The sequence below is a fragment of the Cyprinodon tularosa genome, unplaced genomic scaffold (assembly GCF_016077235.1).
Source record: "Cyprinodon tularosa strain WSP-4 unplaced genomic scaffold, ASM1607723v1 ctg867, whole genome shotgun sequence".
NCBI classification, from domain to species: Eukaryota; Metazoa; Chordata; class Actinopteri; order Cyprinodontiformes; family Cyprinodontidae; genus Cyprinodon; species Cyprinodon tularosa.
The window spans coordinates 312177-333130 of record NW_024039637.1 but is presented as its reverse complement, the minus strand read 5'-3'; the positions used below and the strand labels follow the sequence as shown (position 1 = coordinate 333130).

The 20954-nt window shown below is 40.3% G+C and overlaps 1 protein-coding gene across 1 annotated transcript; it reads right to left on the bottom strand.

Moving 5' to 3' along the window:
• Window positions 1-1921: 1921 nt before the first annotated feature.
• Window positions 1922-19121, bottom strand: LOC119775343 (N-lysine methyltransferase KMT5A-A-like). Its single transcript, XM_038273274.1, has 6 exons — window positions 18986-19121; window positions 10733-10847; window positions 3818-3974; window positions 2731-2923; window positions 2498-2557; window positions 1922-2077 (listed from the first exon to the last, which is right to left on the bottom strand). Exons 2-6 carry the CDS (start codon window positions 10839-10841, stop codon window positions 1922-1924), a joined length of 675 nt encoding a protein of 224 aa, XP_038129202.1. The 5' UTR covers window positions 10842-10847; window positions 18986-19121.
• Between the last annotated feature and the right edge of the window lie 1833 nt (window positions 19122-20954).

The window sequence follows — 20954 nt, the reverse complement described above, 5'->3', positions numbered from 1 at the left end:
ATTTTTTCCTTACTTACACTGCCGTTAGCCATGCTACGTCTTCTTCTCGGAAGCTCATTATTGTTGGCTCAGCAGGTAACTGGCTTGTGTGCTGCCCCCTATTGCCCACCCCGTTTTAAATAATATTGCTCAGTTTGGGTTCCACGCATGCGCTAGCCAATTTGCCCCGCCTCTTCCGTGACAGGTTGAACTCTCTCACACACAAGTACAAGCCTCTCATTCAGTCTGCTACGATATCAGTCACATACACACACACACACACACACACACACACACACACACACACACACACACACACACACACACACACACACACACACACACACACACACACACACACACACACACACACACACACACACACACACACATACATTCTGGTTTTTGCCCTTTGTGGGGTCCTCCAGTTTTTTGGTGCTTTATGGGATCCACCCTTTCCAGTGGTCCTACACTGCTGCAAAAACAAGGATTGATTTTAAAAAAAATCCCAATCCTTAAAATCACTTCAGTTCAACAAATTTCTAAAGTTTTATCCAAAAAGGCATTTGGCCACTTGTGGGATCCCGTTCCTAGCATTGCCAACTTGTGGGGTCCACTCGCATACACACATACATATCAAGTTTTTATGTGTTTATGGGGCCCAAGGACGCCATTAGCAGATGCTGAGACCAGCCTTGATTATTAATCCCAGTTTCCACATTTTGGACTAAAATAGTTATTTTTGTAATGAGGAATGATGCACAGTTCTGCCATACAGTCTGACCATTTGAGGTAATCACTGCAATCGGGTGTTTTCTGTAATGGTCAATCAGATGACACCTGTTGACAGGTATGTTGGTCCACTGTTAATGAACAAGCTGCTTAAAGGTTGAATATGGAAGACGGTCAGAACAGCAAGATCACGTGTGTCTAAGTTGTAGTTGCAACGGCCAAAAAACAACTCCAGCCGCTGGGATCCCAGGCTCGCTGCTGATATGCAAGTGACCACCAGCCTGCAGCATGTCCTACAAGTAACGCGGAGGAGTTTATAACTCACAGCTAACATTAGCCACGTTAGCAAACAAGCTAGCTTTCCGATCGAGGAGAAAAGTCACCATTTCCATGTTTTTGATGGCTTAGAAAACGTTTATATGGGTCGTCTTAACCTAAATTTGTCAGGTCACTCCTCTTCAGGAACACCTCCAGGACTCTGAAGCAGCTGCTAGACTCACAGTCTTCCCTGTTTCCCCCTGTGCTAGCTTGGCAACCGTGCCAAACATACTATTTTGTCCAGTTTGGTTTTTTCTCGGTACAGTAAAGGAGAAAAAATTAACAAATATTAACTGTCTTGTGTTTTATCAACAAGTTTGTTAAACTTTATCATCATAGCCGAGTATATACTACACACCCGACCCAGTGTTTCCTAGCATTGTATAGAAAGACCCAGACCAGCACCTCCTACGAAGTCCGGTTAGTTATTGTGACTAACCGACTTGAACGCTAGAGGTGCCAGGGTTTTTCCTTGCTCAAATTGAGGTGGTACCATCCTTACCACACGCACATGTGCACGGGCACGTGTATACGTACATGTACATGCTCTGTTTCCAAGCAATACGTTTTGTTTTTTGGGAGTCTAATGTATAAATAAGGTAATGACTAGGGATGAGCAAGTTCACCACTATCTGTGTCTGTTCAACCATCTAAATCATCTGCATCTATACTCGAAGTGGGTGGGGTCTAAACGTGAAGTGGGCTTGGTTCAAGCAGAGCTGGATGGGGCTTAAATTGGTACATGGTTTTTATTTTATTTTTTTTTTACTTTAGAAACTCAGAAGCTGATCAAATATCGGGTTAAATATCGGTGGGGTGGCCGATGTCCGATATTCAGTTTTAAGGCCGATACAGGCCGATACCGATAGGGGGCCGATTATATCGTGCATCCCTACACCATAGCATACAAGTCAGCATAGATGAATGTGTTTAAATGTACTTTTACCTGTGTGCAGGGCTCATCTGGGATTGGTCCATCATTCAACGTCTGAGGAACAGGGCTGGTCTCATTCTCAACTGCTGCTGCAGGAGTCTGAAGGCCTTTCACCTGAAATATAGAAGGACAAGAATGGATTTAGAACTGAATGAAGAGACACTAACGGGCAAATAAGATCATCTAGTGGTCAAACATTTCTGAAACAGCACAGTGCTTCAACCGAGAGCACGGCATGGTCTTCAGGACTCATCAGCAGCTATTATGATCGGATCAATGCAAAGATTGTGTTTAAAGATGCAACGGCTCAGAGAGTGCACAATGATGAATGTTAAAATCACAGCTGAGGTCATGTCAGGTGTTACCATGGTGCCTTATAAACAATTACAGTAAGAACTGGACGGGAGGGCCCCACATGGCTCACACTAGAGACAAGGGAGTGTGTAAAGGAGGGACTACAGAAAGAATGCATTTGGAAGATTGAAGGACCCCATAAGGACATGACTGGAAACATGACGGTGTGTGTGACATTACCTGGTCTTTACCACTCAATAGCTTTTCTTCTGCTGCTGCAGGAGCTTGGGTTTTTTTCACCTGGATCACAGAAAGAACTCATCTTAAATCATATCACAGATCAAAGACTCAACACATTTACATTGTCATAGTCCAGAGAAACATCGATAATATCAGAGAAATACAACATTTGTTTTTTGTAAAAAATAAAAATAAAAAAGTCAAGAAATCTACACCTAATCTAACCAACTCACCTCAGTACGCCAAGGCCATTTTGCTTTACCATAGTCATAATCAGTTTCATCTCCTATTCCTATTTTCTTAAGAGAAAAAAGGCACAAGTGTGGCTTGTCGTCAACTATGATTTTTTTCACGACACAATTTGAATTTTTGTGGTTGTCATTGACTAGTCGTCCGAGAGATCCATCTTCTTCAGATGCATCCAGGCTGAAAAGCATAAGAAAAATTGTTGTAGTTTAAAGTTTTATTGAAAGATGCATTTTCAAAAGAAATTCCTAAGAGTAGGGATGCACGATATTGGGATTTTGGCCGATATCCCGATATTTAAAACTCATGTAGCCGATAACCGATATCGATACCGATGTTAAAGCTGGACAAAAATAAGTAGTCATTGAAAATAGCAGTTTTGTTATCCATTTCTGACACTTTGAAAAATAATATACTCAAATATATTTTCATATGCTGATATCAAATTGATTTTTAAAAACGCGGTATCGATCCATTTTACTTTCAAAATCTCGTGAAATTTCATCGTTCTGTTACAAACTCTCGTGATATTTTGCAAATTCTTGTGAGATTTTGTTAGTAAAATAGATCGATACCGCGTCAATATATCAACATATAAAAATATGGCAACATTTTGTGAATTTTCGGGGGATTTCGTAGCATAACCATGACATATAGCAATATTTCATTAGTAAAAGAGATTGATATGGTGTTTTTAAATGGCAGTATATCAGCATATGAAGATATTGGGATATTTTAATGTATCAATATTTTTTCCCTCGTCTTTAGAAGTTTTTAAGTCTGTAAAAAAGAAGTTTTTGAGGAAGAAGAAGTAGTAGTATTTATTTATTTTTTTTTAGACTTTAGAAACTCAGAAGCTGATCAAATATCGGGTTAAATATCGGTGGGGTGGTCGATGTCCGATATTCAGTTTTAAGGCCGATACAGGCCGATACCGATAGGGGGCCGATTATATCGTGCATCCCTACCTAAGAGTATGTGTCTTTTAAAACATTATTCAAATATTAAACCCATGTTTCGGGGTCAAATCAGAATTTCTCCAATCTAACAAAACATCCATCTATTCATGCTTACCACAGGCGATTGTTCCGATACTCAAAGTCAAAGAGAAATGTGCTTTCAATCTCTGAGTATTGTCTTGACCGGCATTCTTCCTGTGTCAGGAGTTTACCCCTATACTCCAAGACAAAGTCCCCTGGTTCAATGGGGTGTGTGGCAAAAACTCCTCTTCCTATAGTAATATAAAATAAGTCAACATTTAATTCTGGGAACTCAAAAAGAAATGCAGCATTCTTTTAAAGTGAGGTTGAGGTTCTTATGTCTCATTGTATTACCTGCAGACAATGCTCAGCACTCTCCAAGTTGTGTTGCTCAGTGTACAGGTAAACTGCTTTTTTGATCAGCCTTTATGTGGCCATCAAATGTTTTTGATGCTGACCCATCCAGATCAATGTATCATTGAGGTCGCGTCTGCTCTATTCTGTTCCCTTTACCTGAGAGTGCTGTGTACCATTTAGTGCAGGCAACACACTAATGAAGCATACGGACATCATACAACTCAGACTTTTGACAGACAGATGTACTGTATTGATCCCAAACTGGGAAATTACAGTGTAGCAGCAGCAAGGCATGGAACTAAAATAGCAATATTTATATATACACAGGTACTACCAAAACAATTAAATAGATCCTGAAAAAGTTCTTTTATTTCTGTAATTCAACTTAAAGAGTGCAATTGACATATCACAAATGCAGACATAGGCAAAGGCTGAGTTGGAATTCAGTGCTAAGCCCCTTTCAGACTTGCACTGGAAAGGGGTAATATTGTGGACTCTGTCCTTTATACCGCAAGTCATCTGTCCTGCTGATTGTACAATTAAGATAAATACAGCTCATTGTTGTGGAAGCGGAACTATAGTTTAGGTTAGGTGTTCCGGTAGAGATGTATTGTGGAGACACCTGGTGTTCATAATAAACTGTTTAGCATCACGTTGGTCTGAGTTGCCTCATGTCTTCAGCCTGCAAGTGCCATTATATAACATGGTGTCAGAAGTAAACGGAAAGAGAAAGCTTCAACCGCTACAGGAGACAAGATGAGCGTTGAGGGGAGAGGACAAGTGGTCGCGCCGCAGCTGTCGCCGCCAGAGAAGTTTGACTTCACTAGGCCTAATGAGTGGCCGCGGTGGATTTGAAGATTCGAGCGCTACAGAATAGCGACAAAGCTGGACCAGCAGTCCCAAGAATTCCAGGTGAATTCGTTCATGTATGCCGCAGGCGATGATGCAGAAGACATATTAAGTGTCTTACCTCTCACGGCCGACCGGGAAAAAATCATATGACGCTGTCGCGAAAGCCTTCACCGATCACTGTGTTAGCAAGAAAAATATAATCTATGAAAGAGCATTTTTCAATAGACGGAGCCAGGAGCCGGGCGAGAGCGTAGAGTCCTTCATTATCGCGGTACACACGCTGGCGGAGCACTGTAAATTTGGCGCTCTGAGAGAAGAGCTAATCCGAGACCGCATTGTAGTCGGCATAAGGGATGCTAAGCTATCAGAAAGCCTACAGCTTGACCCGGAGTTGACGCTGGAGAAGGCTATGACGAGAGTCAGAAAGAGCGCAGAAGTCAAAAGACAACAGACGCTTCTACACGGGACGGAGCAGGCTACAGCACAAGTCGAAATGATAAATAAAAAGAGCACAAAAGGAGGAAAGACAAAGGATAAAACGGAGCACAAAATAACAGGGTGCGGCAGATGTGGACAGGCGAAGAAGCATGGATGGACGGACTGTCCTGCTCTGAGTGCTGAATGTAGACGATGCCACAAAAAGGGACATTACGCAAAGAAATGCAGATCAGCAAGCAGTGTTCATCACGTCTCAGAAGCACAGAGTAATGCTGCAGAGGAAGAGGATTTTGCCTTTTTAGGAGAGATGGGTTCACAAGAGACTGATGAGTGGGTAGAAAGACTGCAACTAAACCAGGAAGACTGTGTTTTCAAACTGGATACCGGTGCATGTGTCACAGCAATACCAAGTAGCAAGTACTCAGAGCAGACACATGGGGTATTACAGGCGCCAAGCAAGGTGCTGTATGGACCAAACAGACAAAGGCTGAAAACACAGGGATGCTTCAGAGGTGAGCTTCATATTAAAGGCAAAAAGACACGACAAAACCTCTATGTTGTTGAAGACCTGTCAAAGCCACTGTTAGGTCTCCCTGCAATAAAAGCTCTGAACCTGATAAAGCGAATTCATGAGATTGAGACACAGAGAGAGGACTTTAAGGCAATGTACCCCACAGTTTTTTCTGGCTTAGGGAATCTAAAGGAGCCGTACACTATTCAGTCAGAGCCTGCTGCGGTCCCATATGCGCTCTCCACCCCGCGCAGAGTCCCTCTGCCTTTAAGAGATAAAGTAAAGGCAGAGTTGACACGGATGGAGGACATGGGGGTGATTTCTAAAGTGATCCAACCGACACCTTGGTGTGCTGGCATGGTTGTGGCGCCAAAGGCCCAACCTGGAAAGATCCGGCTGTGTGTGGACCTGACACATCTGAACAGATGGGTGCGCAGAGAGAGACACATACTCCCAGCAGTAGACCACACGCTTGCCATGCTAACTGGAGCTAAAGTGTTCACAAAGCTGGATGCAACTTCTGGCTTTTGGCAAATCCCATTGTCAGAGGAGAGCAAGCTCCTCACAACATTCATCACTCCGTTCGGGCGGTATGCATTCAATCGCCTGCCGTTTGGGATATCATCCGCTCCGGAACATTTTCAGCGCCGCATATCACAGATGCTTGAGGGGGTGACGGAGTGGTGTGTCATGCAGATGACATTGTGGTGCATGGCAAGGACATGCAGCAGCATGACACCAGACTGCATCAGGTCCTGAAAAGGTTGAGAGAGGTGGGACTGACCTTAAATGAGAAGTGTGAGTTTGCCAAAGAAAAAATCACATTTGTGGGTCACCACATTTCCGCAGATGGAGTTACACCGGATCCTAATAAAGTCAGAGCGATAATGGAGATGCCAGAACCACAAAGCGTTGAGGATGTGAGGAGAGTCATGGGGATGGCGAACTATCTCGGTAAGTTCCTCCCCCACCTGGCGTCATACACACGTCCCATTAAAGATCTACTCAGTGAGAAAAATGAATGGTGCTGGGGAACACCACAGAAAGAAGCATTCCAGAAACTCAAAGAAGAACTGAGCTCACCCCCAGTGATGGCCCCATATTCTCCCTCAGCAGAGACCTGTGTAGCAGCAGATGCTTCATCTTATGGAGTGGGGGCGGTTCTTAACCAACAACAGCCAGAGGGGTCATGGAGACCTGTTGTTTACATTTCAAGAGGACTGACAGAAACAGAGAAACATTACGCCCAAATCGAAAAGGAGGCCTTAGCAGTGACATGGGCATGTGAGCGGCTGGCTCCTTACCTGCAGGGACTGAGGTTCAGGTTAGAAACAGACCATAAGCCCCTGGTACCTCTTCTGAGCACCAAAGCCTTAGATGAGCTTCCCCCAAGGGTGCTGAGGTTTAGACTCAGACTAATGAAGTTCACATTTGATATTGTACATGTGCCTGGGAAGACCCTAATAACAGCAGATACATAATCACGGGCTCCTGTCAAGCACACGCTCACTGAAGAGGAGAAAGAAAGCGAAGCGGAAGTCAAGGTGTTTGTGGACACCGTCATCCAGAGTCTACCTGCAACGGAGGGTAGACTGAGAGACATCCAAGAGAAACAGAAAACAGACCGTGTGTGTGCTCAACTGATCCATTTTTGGAAAACAGGATGGCCAGAAAAACATGCTCTCCCACCAGAACTTGCACCATACGGCCCAGAGAAAGAAAACCTCAATGTGGCAGAAGAGCTACTCCTGAGAGGCCAAAGAATAGTCATCCCTGCCTGCATGAAAGAAGAGATCCTCACAAAACTTCACAGTGGCCATCAAGGAATTGTGAAATGCAGGGCAAGGGCGCGTCAGTCTGTGTGGTGGCCTGGGATCTCAGTGGACATAAACAGAATGGTGGAGAGCTGCAACTAGGGCTGGGTACCGAACTTCGGTACTTTTATGGTACCGACCGAAATGCTTCGGTTCTACAGAGTATCGAAAACATGCCTCGTCTTTCGGTACCAAGTTTCGGTGATTGGCTGTAACACTTAACGTGATTGCGTCATCCAGGAAAAATACACAGATGGTCACGCCTACAGCCAGGGTTCATGTGTATCTGTTGTGAACTGGTTGTGAGCGTCGTGGAACCCCTTTAAAATGCCCCCCAGGTCAAAAGTGCGGCTTCACTTTATTAAGACTGATGCTAATAGTGCGCAATGCAATACATCGTGCACGGAAATAATTTAAGAGCAGAAAGTCGCTCGGTGTTTGACTGCGAGAAGAGCGGACCGCAGCGGGCGCGACAATCCTCCTCTCAGCAGCCCGTGGGCAGAGCAAAGCTAGAGCGGAGTGAATAATGCGAGACACTCTTGGAGAATGCTGATTTCAAACTGGACGCAGCAGGGCCAGCAAAATCACGTCTGCTGCTTCCTTTTTTGCTGCTTGTACCAGCTTCTGACGCGCGGCTGAAGCAGCTTTGCTGCGCGGTCAAAAAGTGGGTCTGAAGGGCAGAGCTACTCTATCCTTTATTTGCCTTGCAGCTATATTTGCTGTGATCAGTGGTAATAAAGTAGTTTTATCATGTTTTTAAGTGGGAAAATCCACCTGAAAACTTAATCACTGCAGTCAGTTCATCCTGCCTTCCAATATTTCTGTCGGAGCCGCTCAGACCCCCACATACCAGCGGTGCTCTGTCAGTAGGATCCCATTCAACGGGCTTGTTTGTCAGACATGGTAATTTTTCTAAAGGAAAACTGCTAAGTAAAAAGGTCCTCACAATGTAACAGTGAATATTAGACACTGAATTTTTTTTTTATGTAAGAGGAAAAATGAGAGCTTAAAATAAAACTCAAGATTTGTACTTTTTTATGTTGTGTAATTTTCTTTTTTTTCAAATTGATATTATAAAACTGGTATCGAAAAAAGTATCGTTCAGGAACCGGTATCGAAGTGAAGGTATCGGTATTGGTACTGGAACCGAAAATTTTTGAACAATACCCAGCCCTAGCTGCAACATATGTTCACAACACAGAGCAGCAAAACGAGAGCCCCTACTGACCACACCAGTGCAACAGAGACCATGGCAGAGAGTCGGCACAGACTTTTTCTTCTGGGAGAAAAAGACTTACCTGCTGGTGGTCGACTACTTCTCACGGTACATTGAGGTGGCGCACCTTAATGTTGCATCAGCAGGCACAGTAGTTGCTGCACTGAAAGATGTATTTGGACGTCACGGGATACCAGAGGCCGTTATCTCAGAGAATGGGCCTCAATAAAGCAGTGATTTATTCAGCGGCTTCGCCAAAGAATACGGGTTCTCACACATCACAAGTAGCCCGGGATATCCACAGGCTAAGGGGGAAGCAGAAAGAGCAGTTGCCACAGTTAAATGCCTGTGGAAAGGTGGACAGGATAAACTGCAAGCACCGATGGCTTACAGAGCAACACCGTTGGAATGTGGTTATTCTCCCTCACAGCTTCTGATGGGAAGACGGCTGTGCACAACTGTACCACAGCTCCCTGCATCCTTGCAACCCCGCTGGCCCCAGATCAGTGGCTTCCGAAGACGAGAGAAGAGAGCAAAGGAGAAGCAGCGACGCCATTACAACATTCGTCATAAAGCCCATCCCTTGCAGCCATACCTGCCAGGTCAGAAGATCTGGCTTCCAAAGGAAAAGAGACATGGGACAGTGGTTCAACTGGCAGAGACACCCAGGTCCTACATGATTGACACGGATGAGGGACAGATCAGGAGGAATAGAGGACACATGCGCACTGTACATAACTCACACATACAAACACCTGCTACCTGCACAGCAAACACAGACACCGGTACTACTGACCACCCCACACACACCAGTTACAACACGACCAGTGAGGGTAACACAAATACAACCAACTCACCATACAGTACCGCTTCAGGCAGAGTTTCACGACCACCTGTACGTTTGGACTTGTAAAAGGAAAGAAAAACAAAAAAACAAAAAAAAAAAAGAGGAAGGAGAAAAATGTTAGTGTTTAAGAGTATATGTGACTGCTGTTAATGTTAGAATAAAGCAGCATATTTCAGTGAGGAGGTTCTTATTTAAGGGGGGAGGTGTTGTGGAAGCGGAACTATAGTTCAGGTTAGGGTTTCTGGTAGAGATGCATTGTGGAGACACCTGGTGTTCATAATAAACTGTTTAGCATCACGTTGGTCTGAGTTACCTCATGTCTTCAGCCTGCAAGTGGCATTATATAACACTCATCAACAAATGAAATAGGCTGATTATTGACAGAACTGGGTCCTTGTGACACATAAGTCCTGCCTTTTCCTGCATGATGCTGAGTTCTAGTTTTGTTAGCTGTAAAAAGAAACCTTTTTCAACACCATTTTATGCCAAATCATATTCATACTGAACCACAACAAAGTGCAGTAACTGGTGTGATTAATATTCTTAAGCACTCCATTAGGCCGGATGGTGTTGTATTTATTTTCTTTTATTCTTGGAGTATGACTTTCTTCCACAAAACCAAATAAACAAACAAATTTTGATCAAGTTCATTTGGGAATTGTAAATTGACCCAAATAGTTACTGTGGTGAAAAAATTCAAAGCTGGACAGATCTGCATCTTCTCTGATGGAGCATGTGGCCTCCTACATTTCAACAGATTTCAACAACAGCACAGTGGTCATGGCAGTTGATGCTACACAGGCTTGATGTATGTAAAATAACTTTAAAGTTTTTAAAAAAGAAAAGAATTGAAGGAGAAAGTCCAGCTTTTAAAATAAATTCTACATGAATTATGACATTTATTTTTAAAGGCCCCATATTACCAATTGCTTCTGAAATGCACAAGTTGTGTCAAGGAATCTTCTGTCACTTACCTTTACAACTGTCAATGAATCTCGAAATAAACCCATCCTTGTCAGTGCAAGACAGAATATATGTCTTTGCTTCATCTATGGGCTTTTTCCTTCTCCTCCTTGTGGACATAATGCTCTGTGAAAAAAATGTAATCATTTAGTCGAGGCAATCTTCCATGAACACCACAAACCTCAGTCTGATGCTCATTTCAGAGTGTATGTATATATATATACATGCATATATGTATATACACACTGCCTGGCCAAAAAAATGGATGGATTGGTCACCACAGAGTCCAGACCTCAGCCCCATTGAGAATCTTTGGGATGTGCTAGAGAGGGCTTTGCACAGCGGTCAGACTCTACCATCATCAATGCAAGATCTTGGTGAAAAATTAATGCAACACTGGATGGAAATAAATCTTTTGACATTGCAGAAGCTCATCGAAACAATGCCACAGCGAATGCTACAGCTAAAGGCCACAGCTAAAGGCGGTCCAACAAAAAATTAGAGTGAACGACCTTTTTTTTTGGTGGCAAATTTTTTTTTGGCCGGGCAGTGTATATATACACATACACATATATACACACATATATATACACATACACATATATACACACATATATATATATATATATATATATATATACACATACATATATATATATATATATATATATATATATATATATATATATATATACATATATATACATATACGTATATATATATATAAATATACATATATATACATATACATATATGTATATATATATATATATATATATATATATATATATATATATATATATATATATATATATATATATATATATACATACATATATATATATATATATATATATACATATACACATATATATATATATATATATATATATATATATATATATATATATATATATATATATATACATATACATATATATATATACACACATATATGAAGGACCAACTCTGCCATATTTAAAAATAAATACAGAAATAAATAAATGCTCAATAAATGTAAAAGCATACAATTAATTGCCAACAAAAAAATGAGACATACATGTATATAACTCTTAATTAGCTTCTTTATTTATTTGCCTTTGTAATATTTACCTTATTTATTTTTCTGTCCTTTATAATCTTCAACTTTATTTTTTAATTACTTATATTTTTAAGTATTTATTTATGTGCATGTTATAATATTTTTGTCTGTTTTATTCTTCCTTTGTATTTTTTTACCTTAGTTATTTCTTCGCCGCTGTTTATTTCTCTCTGCCCTTTTTACATTTCTCTATGCATTTCTGCCTCATTATGCAAATGAGGAGGGGGTGTGTCCTACAGAGTCAACTTCTGCTCATTGGTTGGCTTGGCGGTCCATCTTCTTAACTCACAGAGCTCAGAGTACTAAGTTAAATGTTCTCTTTTCTTTTGCTGTTGTTCAATTAAAGTATGTTTTAAGATCATTTGAGGCGAGAACCTTATACTTTTAAGCATCACCTTATGGCCCATTCACAGATTTAATGCGTAATCTAAAAGAAAATGTGACGAACTTGAGAGGACCGTGGCAACCAGCGGAGCTCCGAAGCTGACGGCAGCCAGGTCTAACCACAGCCCATCTGCAGCGGCCCTCTCTCGGCATAGCCGTGTGTGAAGAATCGCTGGTGATGATGGCGATTTTTTGCTGCAGCGGCCCTCTCTCGGCATAGCCGTGTGTGAAGCGTGTTGGTTAGCATTTTACTACATCGGTCGAATCTACAGGAGGAGAGTCTGATGTCGAGTCTGAAGTCATTAGAACTTGAGTAGGGACTTTGCCAAACTTTGCCAAATACAACAAAAAAATCGGCATCATAGCCTGGCTATAGACCTGGCTGCCGTCAGCTTCGGAGCTCCGCTGGTTGCCACGGTCCTCTCAAGTTCGTCACATTTTCTTTTAAATTACGCATTAAATCTGTGAATGGGCCATATGGTGATGCTTAAAAGTATAAGGTTCTCGCCTCAAATGATCTTAAAACATACTTTAATTGAACAACAGCAACAGAAAAGAGAACATTTAACTTAGTACTCTGAGCTCTGTGAGTTAAGAAGATGGACCGCCAAGCCAACCAATGAGCAGAAGTTGACTCTCTAGGACACGCCCCCCTCCTCATTTGCATAATGAGGCAGAAATGCATAGAGAAATGTAAAAAGGCAGAGAGAAATAAACAGCAGCGAAGAAATAACTAAGGTAAAAAAATACAATGGAAGAATAAAACAGACAAAAATATTATAACATGCACATAAATAAATACTTAAAAATATAAGTAATTAAAAAATAAAGTTGAAGATTATAAAGGACAGAAAAATAAATAAGGTAAATATTACAAAGGCAAATAAATAAACAAGCTAATTAAGAGTTATATACATTTATGTCTCACTTTTTTGTTGGCAATTAATTGTATGCTTATACATTTATTGAGCATTTATTTATTTCTGTATTTATTTTTAAATATGGCAGAGTTGGTCCTTCATACACATATACATATATATATATATATATATATATATATATATATATACACATATATATATATATATATGTATATACATATATATATATATATATATATATATATATATATATATATATATATATATATATATATATATATACATATACATATATATACATATACATATATATATATATATATATATATATATATACATATACGTATATATATATATACACACTAGGGCTGCAACTAACGATTATTTTAAAAATCTATGAATCGGGCGATTATTTTTTCGATTAATCGATGAATCGGACAAAAAATATTTTTTATATTAACCTCTTTATTCCAAAATAAACATTTTAGACAGATCAAACAAGCACACAAGTACAGGTTGCTCATTAACTGTACTGGTGCAATATGAAAAATAAACGTTTGTGTTAAAACTACGCAAACTTACATGAGAAATGTAGCTGTACATCCACAAAATATAGGCTACTTTGTTTCATAAAACGCAAAAAAAAGACATTTTTGTTTTTAAAAGCCCCTAACCCCCAGATTCCACATACTCCGTCAGCGCTCCGCTCCGCTCCGCCCCGCCCCGCCCCGCCCCGCTGACGTACGTCGTGCGGAGCGCTTGTCTTTCGTGGAAAATCAATGAGAGCTGTTCCACATCCACCGCTACTCCTCCGCACGTCTCCGTCCACGTACGTCTTCTCCGTCCGTCACCGACAAATTACGGAGCCGAGCTATTTTTTGCTCCGCTCCGGTCCGGCCAGGTCAAGATCCGCAATTGCAATCGCACCAAACAGGAAAAAGAACATCGACAAATTCCGGTTCGTCAAATTAAAATATAGTAGCAACAGATCGGTGACTAGAAATTATAGCACAATTCTTATAAATATCTAAAAAAAACAAACAAACAAAAAAATTAACACCGTTTATTTAAATGATTGGATCCAAACTATTGGTTATTCACCAACGAGGAAGCAGATTTCTCATCTCCATCAAAATATTTATTTTATACCGAGGGACTTAAAGTTTAATCAAATCCATTCAAAAGAAGCTTCTTATTACAGGAATGAAAAGAGATGCTTAGTTGTAGAGAACAAGTTCATAAAAAAAAGCAGTATTGAATTATCCTTATCTCTGTTACAAAAATCTACAAATATATATATATATATATATATATATATATATATGGGCAGAAACTGAACATATGCTGGATGATGGTGGGATTTTTTTTAATATGCCATATTAAATTAAGCGCTCACAGGGTTCATACAGGAATGAGTGACTCTAATTTAGTGCTATTAGAAATGATTTTAATGCCATCAACAAGAACCATGAACACAAGTTATTAGTCTACATGAAATATGAAGGAGCTGTAAGCAGAGTTCCATGACTCCTGTATGTATGTAAACACACACACACACACACGCACACACACACATATATATACGTATATATATTCTCTAGCTTTTTCTCCGCCTCGAGCTTCCTTTCCGAACATACGGCTTTATAAACAGTTCCACGCAAATTAATAGCGATATAATATATCTGACGAAATTGTTTTTAGAAGCATTTTTATTAAAGAATCATAAATGCAACGATAAACATATTTAATTAATTTTAGTGCCAATTAAGGCCTTGATTAAAAAAAGAATTATGAATTGTAATTATTTTTAATGATCCGCGGAAACCCTGGTTCATCTGGCGCATGCCCTCTACGATCTCCAAGGAAGTCAGAGCGGAGGAGACGGAGCAACAGCGGCGGCTGTAGGCTTTGCTTTGTGCAGGCGGTCTGGAGCGCAGCGGGGCGGAGCGGAGCGCTGACGGAGTATGTGGGATTTCAGGGTAAGGGGTTCAAACAATAGGTCCCCCCATTTCAACATATGAGGTTTTTTTAGACTAGAAGAGTTCTGCCTTTTAAGACAGGAAAGTATAGCAGTTAAAGTTGCTACTTGAGAAAATACTGAACCATAGAGATAAAAATAGCCCTGTGATTCAAATTATAAATTGTATTTGGAATAAAAATAAGAGAACTAGGGGTGCTAAAAAACACATCCTCCAAAGACAGATATTTACATGGAAATGTGGCATATAATTCATTGACATATTATTGATCTTGCTGGATTTTATTCTGCTTTACTTCCATAAATTACAGGATCTTCTTTACTTTATCTTTGCCAGAAGATTTAAACGCCTTGCCCTCATAATTTGCAAGTTAATTTATTTATAAAGAAAATATAAACGCTGCTTAAGCTAATTCAAATGAAATTAAAAGTAAAATAAGTAGCCAACCTTATCACTGTCTGTAACCTACTAACAAGGTAAGGAAAGCATCAGATGAGCTACCTGAGAAACTAACATTACGTTTCCCCACTTTAAAACCAAACAAATATGGCCGCTCACCCTGCTGATCAGCTCTCTTCACTGCCATTGAAGGCTCCAACCTGTTTTCTTTTCAGGTGCTGCGTCATAACAGTGGTGCTTCTGTGCCATGTTCACTTGTTTTTACTAAAGTTGCATGTTACGACTTTTTTCACTTTACAAAGCGCAGGCTATTTTAATTATTGTGATCAATTTGCGCCTTCAATCCCGGCGCATGCGCGCTTCATTTGCAGTCTAGACGCTGAGGGTAAAAATCCTGCGGCTCTGACTGCAGCGCTGAGAGGGACTTCTATGGGAGAGGGAGAACGGGGTTGGGATGGGGGAGACGCCTCACGGCAGAGTAGGAACGATACATGCTTTCATGTAAGAGTCTCCAAAAGCCGCCAGTGACACTGTTAAAAGTCGCCAGATTTGTCGCTAGTCGCTTTTTTGAAAAATAGTCGCTGGAGGGGTCTGAAAAGTCTCTGAGTTGGCAACACTGCACCTGCGGCGCTGAATCGCTCTGACATATTTTTTTCCTTCCCCGTTTCAGTCTAGTGGATGTGATGACGGCGGATGACGCATTAATCGCGCGACACAACTAAGCGATGATTAAATTCGTTACCAACGCTTCTAAAAGTCGATTTTTATCGATTTTATCGATTCGTTGGTGCAGCCCTAATATACATACATACATATATACATACATACATTATATATATATATATATATATATATATATATATATATATATATATATATATATATATATGGCTCGTCGCGGCTCGTTGCAGCAGTTCCGGTGGCTCGCCGGCAAATGGCACGGCGTATTACTGGCCGGAGCGACTGAATTATTTTGTCATGTAGTTTTTTGATTGCTGTTCTTTGGTATTTAATTATTTTTTGGGTATTTTTCTTGCCGTTTTTCGGCAAATGCCTTATTTATAGTACTTCCAACTAGATTGTTATATATATATATATATATATATATATTTATATATATAGTGATGTTATCGCTTAATAACCTGTATTAAAATGTACTCTTTATGTGTTTTTTTTTTTATTGTGATGTTATTGCTTAATGAACTGCATTAAAACTTTTATAAGGTCACATTTACTTGATGGAACGGAGTAGTTTATCTGCCTATAAGTGGCCTCGGCCGGCAGCAGCCACCATCAGCCTCTCCGATGTCAGGCTGTGCCGGCAGCAGCCACTATCAGCCACTCCGATGTCAGGCTCCACTCCATCGGAGTGGCTGATAGTGGCTGCTCATGGGCAGTTCTAGACAGGGGCCAATGTTATGGCCCCTGTACTGAAGAAATAATGCTTATAAGAAATTCTAATGATGATATGCGCTGGAACAGACTTGGTTACTAATAGGTCCTTTGGATCTATTTCATTTTTTTCCTTTATTAATTATTTAAAAACAGTAGGGTGATAGCTTTTCTGTGCCCCTATGAAAACACGCCGGGGGCCGGCGTGTTTTCATAGGGGCACAGAAAATATGTATATAATGTATGTATGTAAACATAAAGAGTACATTTTAATACAGGTTATTAAGCGATGACATCACTATATATATATATATATATATATAAAACAATCTAGTTAGAAGTACTATAAATAAGGCATTTGAAATTTTACACAAATACTACCCAGTTTAACTTTTTTTTTTTTATTACAGTTTGTGCTCTGCATATCCTGAAACGGTACCCCATTTATTTTGGCATTGCTCATACAGCAAAAGGTTTTGGAAATATGTTTCCAAGTTCATTACTGACAATTTATTGGAAGGTTTTTTTTTACTGTCTTTTGAATATGTAGTTTTAGGATTTCTAAAATATGATAAGGGGATAGAACAAAGGGCTCATGTCATCAACTTATTTATCATTATGGCCTTTTACACAAATGTAAATTCTCCCAGCAGAAGCCGCTGTCCCTAGTATTTCATAAATTGTTTATTTCATATATCAATACAATCAAAACAACTTTCAACAAGAAGGCAGTGAAAACTATATTTTTCTATATGTTCAGACTACAATTTCTGTTCTGAATGAGTTAATCTTTTCTTGAATTGTTTTGTAATAGATCCCCTTGGTATGTAGTTGCCCCTTATCTTTCTATTTTCTTCCTTTATTTTTTCTCAAATCCGCCCCTGTTTTCAAGCTTACCCCTTGCTCACACTGGCTCCGGTGCGGTTACCGAGCCGACGGAGACCGCAACTCCCGCACACCCCCTCTCACACCGCCCTTTTGACTACGGTGCGGTGCGGCTCTGCGGCTCCGGCAACAGGTCCGGAGATTTAACAGAAGTTCACTTGAGTTCACGTAACTTCACGCGATAACACGGCCCAAATAAAGGATTTTTGCGAGAGCTTGTTGCGGAGGGCTCCGGCACGCCGCAAGGATAGCTTTCTTGCGGAATTTTCTGCAGCGCCGGAGTGTCTCGGTAACCGCAGCCGGACAGCTCAGCAGCCAGTGAGAGAGGTTTACGTCTTTTTAATGACTTGGAATCACTGCGGCGCCGCACCCACCGCACCGCAACTGTAAGACCGGAGTCGGTGTGAGCCTGGGGTTATGCTAACTGTAGCTGCAGTCTGTAACATTGAGGAGAGAGCAGACTTCGACTAAAAATTTGAAGAAAAACAGGTTTCACGCCACTCCCCCACCCTCTCTGCTTCACTCATGCCCCACCTCCAAGCTCCACCCCCTCACAGCATCTGCGCTACCGCATGCGACCAGAAGGGGGGTGGGGGGGGGGGGGGGGGGGGGGGGTTGGGGGGGGTTCATGGGGGATGGGGGCGGTATTCAGCGTGTGTGAGCTGTGATTGACACTCCATCAGACGCTCCTCTGGCTGTGATTGGTTGTTTTGACTAGTCCCGAATTATTCTTTCCAGATTGAAATACAGGCAGTAGGCGGGACCAATTGAAGCAGTTTTTTTCACAGGTTACATATGTACTGCTGTCTGGGCATAGGGACAGTTTTAGCCAATATGACAAAAAAGTGATTTTTAAAAACTTACAGACTTCAGCTTTAACTGTAAAGACTTATCTTGGACAGGCTGCTATGCTTCGTTTCGCTATGCTGCGGTTGTTTACACTACGCCTTTTCCACCTAAAACAGCGTCTTAGCAACAAATGTAACGTGACATAATTGTTTACTTATATCGCTTCTCTTGTATGCATTTGAAAATTTTGCTTAATATACTTTATATTTACAAAAAAAAGCCAGAAGCTGCGTTAGCTTCGCGCTAGATTCGCGCTAGCTTCCCGCTAGCTTCCGACTATTGTAACCCCAGAAACTAAATGCTAACAGTAATATGAAATCATGCTGTTGTGTAAAAAAAAACTCACGGACTCGACCTGTTGAATGCAGAGGCAGAGAAATGTAAAATACTCACCGATTTTCAATCACTTTATCGTCGTCTGGCTTGAGTCTTCTGTTAATTGTGTACATTCCTTCCGTGTTGTCAGTGCAGCAATCTGATTGGCCAAAAGTTTCCAATTCGTGCGGTGTGTATCCAACATCGCGGGAAGTGTAACATCTGACTTCCGGTGGAAAGCGGAAGACGGACACACACCTTTACACACATACCCGATTATTGCTACCATACGGGCCACCCAAACATACATACACCCACACACACACAACCACACACACATACACACATACATACATACATACATACATACATACATACATACATACATACATTAGTACATACACACACACATACATAAATACATACACCCACACATACACACATACACACATACATACATACACACATACATACATACATACATACATACATACATACATACATACATACATACATACACCCACCCATACACCCATACCTACACCCACACATACATACACCCACACATAGATACACCGACACAAATATACACCCATAAATACATACATACACCCACACATACATGCACCCACACAAATATACACCCATAAATACATACATACACCCACACATACATGCACCCACACAAATATACACCCATTAATACATACATACACCCACACATACATACACCCACACAAATATACACACATACATACATGGCGAGCGCGGGAGCCGAGCGACCGTTGCCCCGTTGCTCGTTCCCATCCAGCGGAAAATGCTCCACAGTTAACTTGTGGACCAGCCGGAGACAACCACAGCCTTGGTCAGGAAGGGTTAAACATGAGATAAAAGATAATATCTGGGATGAGTTTCAATGTAGGAACATTGCAGTTGGTATATCTTTGTTCTTTCCTGCCAGCAAAACCTGTTGCACTGTTTTGTATTAGATGAGTTTGGAAAACTGTATATCTTTGGCTTGAAGGCTTATACTAGGTTTAAAAGTATATTTGTCAGAGAATTCTAACCTTTGGATAGAAAGTTGATTTTTGGGATAATGAAGGTTTATTTTAAATGTTTCTTTTATTGTGTTCCTAGAAGCATGCTTGGTGTGAGGGTTTTGTGAAGTGTTGATAAGTTGTTGTAATCAAGTGGTTGAAGAGTTTGTATAAATCTGAGTTAATATGGTTTAGTTGTCTCTGTAATTGTCCTTAAGATGACATCTTTTGTGTATTTATTCAATATAAATAAGTGGAATTGTATTTATATGAATTATGAAAATGTACGATTTAGGGTTTTTTTAATGGAAAGGGGTGATGTAACAGTTATGTTGAATTTTGTTAGCTGTCTTGTGTGTTATTTTGTGAAACACTGAACATAATATTTTTTGAGTGGTAAATTGTATTTATGTTTTGTGGAACAAGAAATTAGGTTTTCTATAATATGATTTTCAATTATTAGAATATTTATGTTAGTGCTATGAGTTTCCAATAGTAAACAAAACTGAGCTATTTGGATGTTTTCCAGGTTGGTATAGTTATATAGTTATAGCTTGGGTCACTATTAATTATTTGATATGGCAAATATTTATAATATAATATACGTTTTTGTTGTGATAGTAAGTAACAGTATTGTAACTGATGTCTAAATCTCCAATGATTTATTTTTCTGTTGGTGTGAGACATAAATATCTTGAAATGTAATTTCAGTAAAATCATTTCGTTCAGTAGCTGCAGGAACACAGATACAGTTTTTTTTTTTGTAGGGGCTGTGTCCTTAATTATTTGTTTTCAAAGCAGTTTGATTGCTTTGAATTTGTTTTTACACTATTGTTTAAAAGTTTGGGGTCATAGTGAAAGGCCCTTATTTTTGAAGGAAAAGCACTGTACTTTTCATTGAAGTTAACTTTAAACTAGTCCTATCTTTAAGGAAATATGCTCTATACGTTGTAAATGTGGTAATTGACTATTCTAGCTGCAAATGTCTGGTTTTTGGTGCAATATCTACA

What these genes read in the sequence shown, in the direction of transcription:
- LOC119775343 (XM_038273274.1), bottom strand. Translation starts at nt 10,841, where the DNA reads ATGTCCACAAGGAGGAGAAGGAAAAAGCCCATAGATGAAGCAAAGACA. An exon ending in ATTCATTGACAGTTGTAAAG is followed by an intron (nt 3,975 to 10,732) that starts GTAAGTGACAGA and finishes ATATTACTATAG; the next exon opens with GAAGAGGAGTTTTTGCCACA. An exon ending in TATCGGAACAATCGCCTGTG is followed by an intron (nt 2,924 to 3,817) that starts GTAAGCATGAAT and finishes TATGCTTTTCAG; the next exon opens with CCTGGATGCATCTGAAGAAG.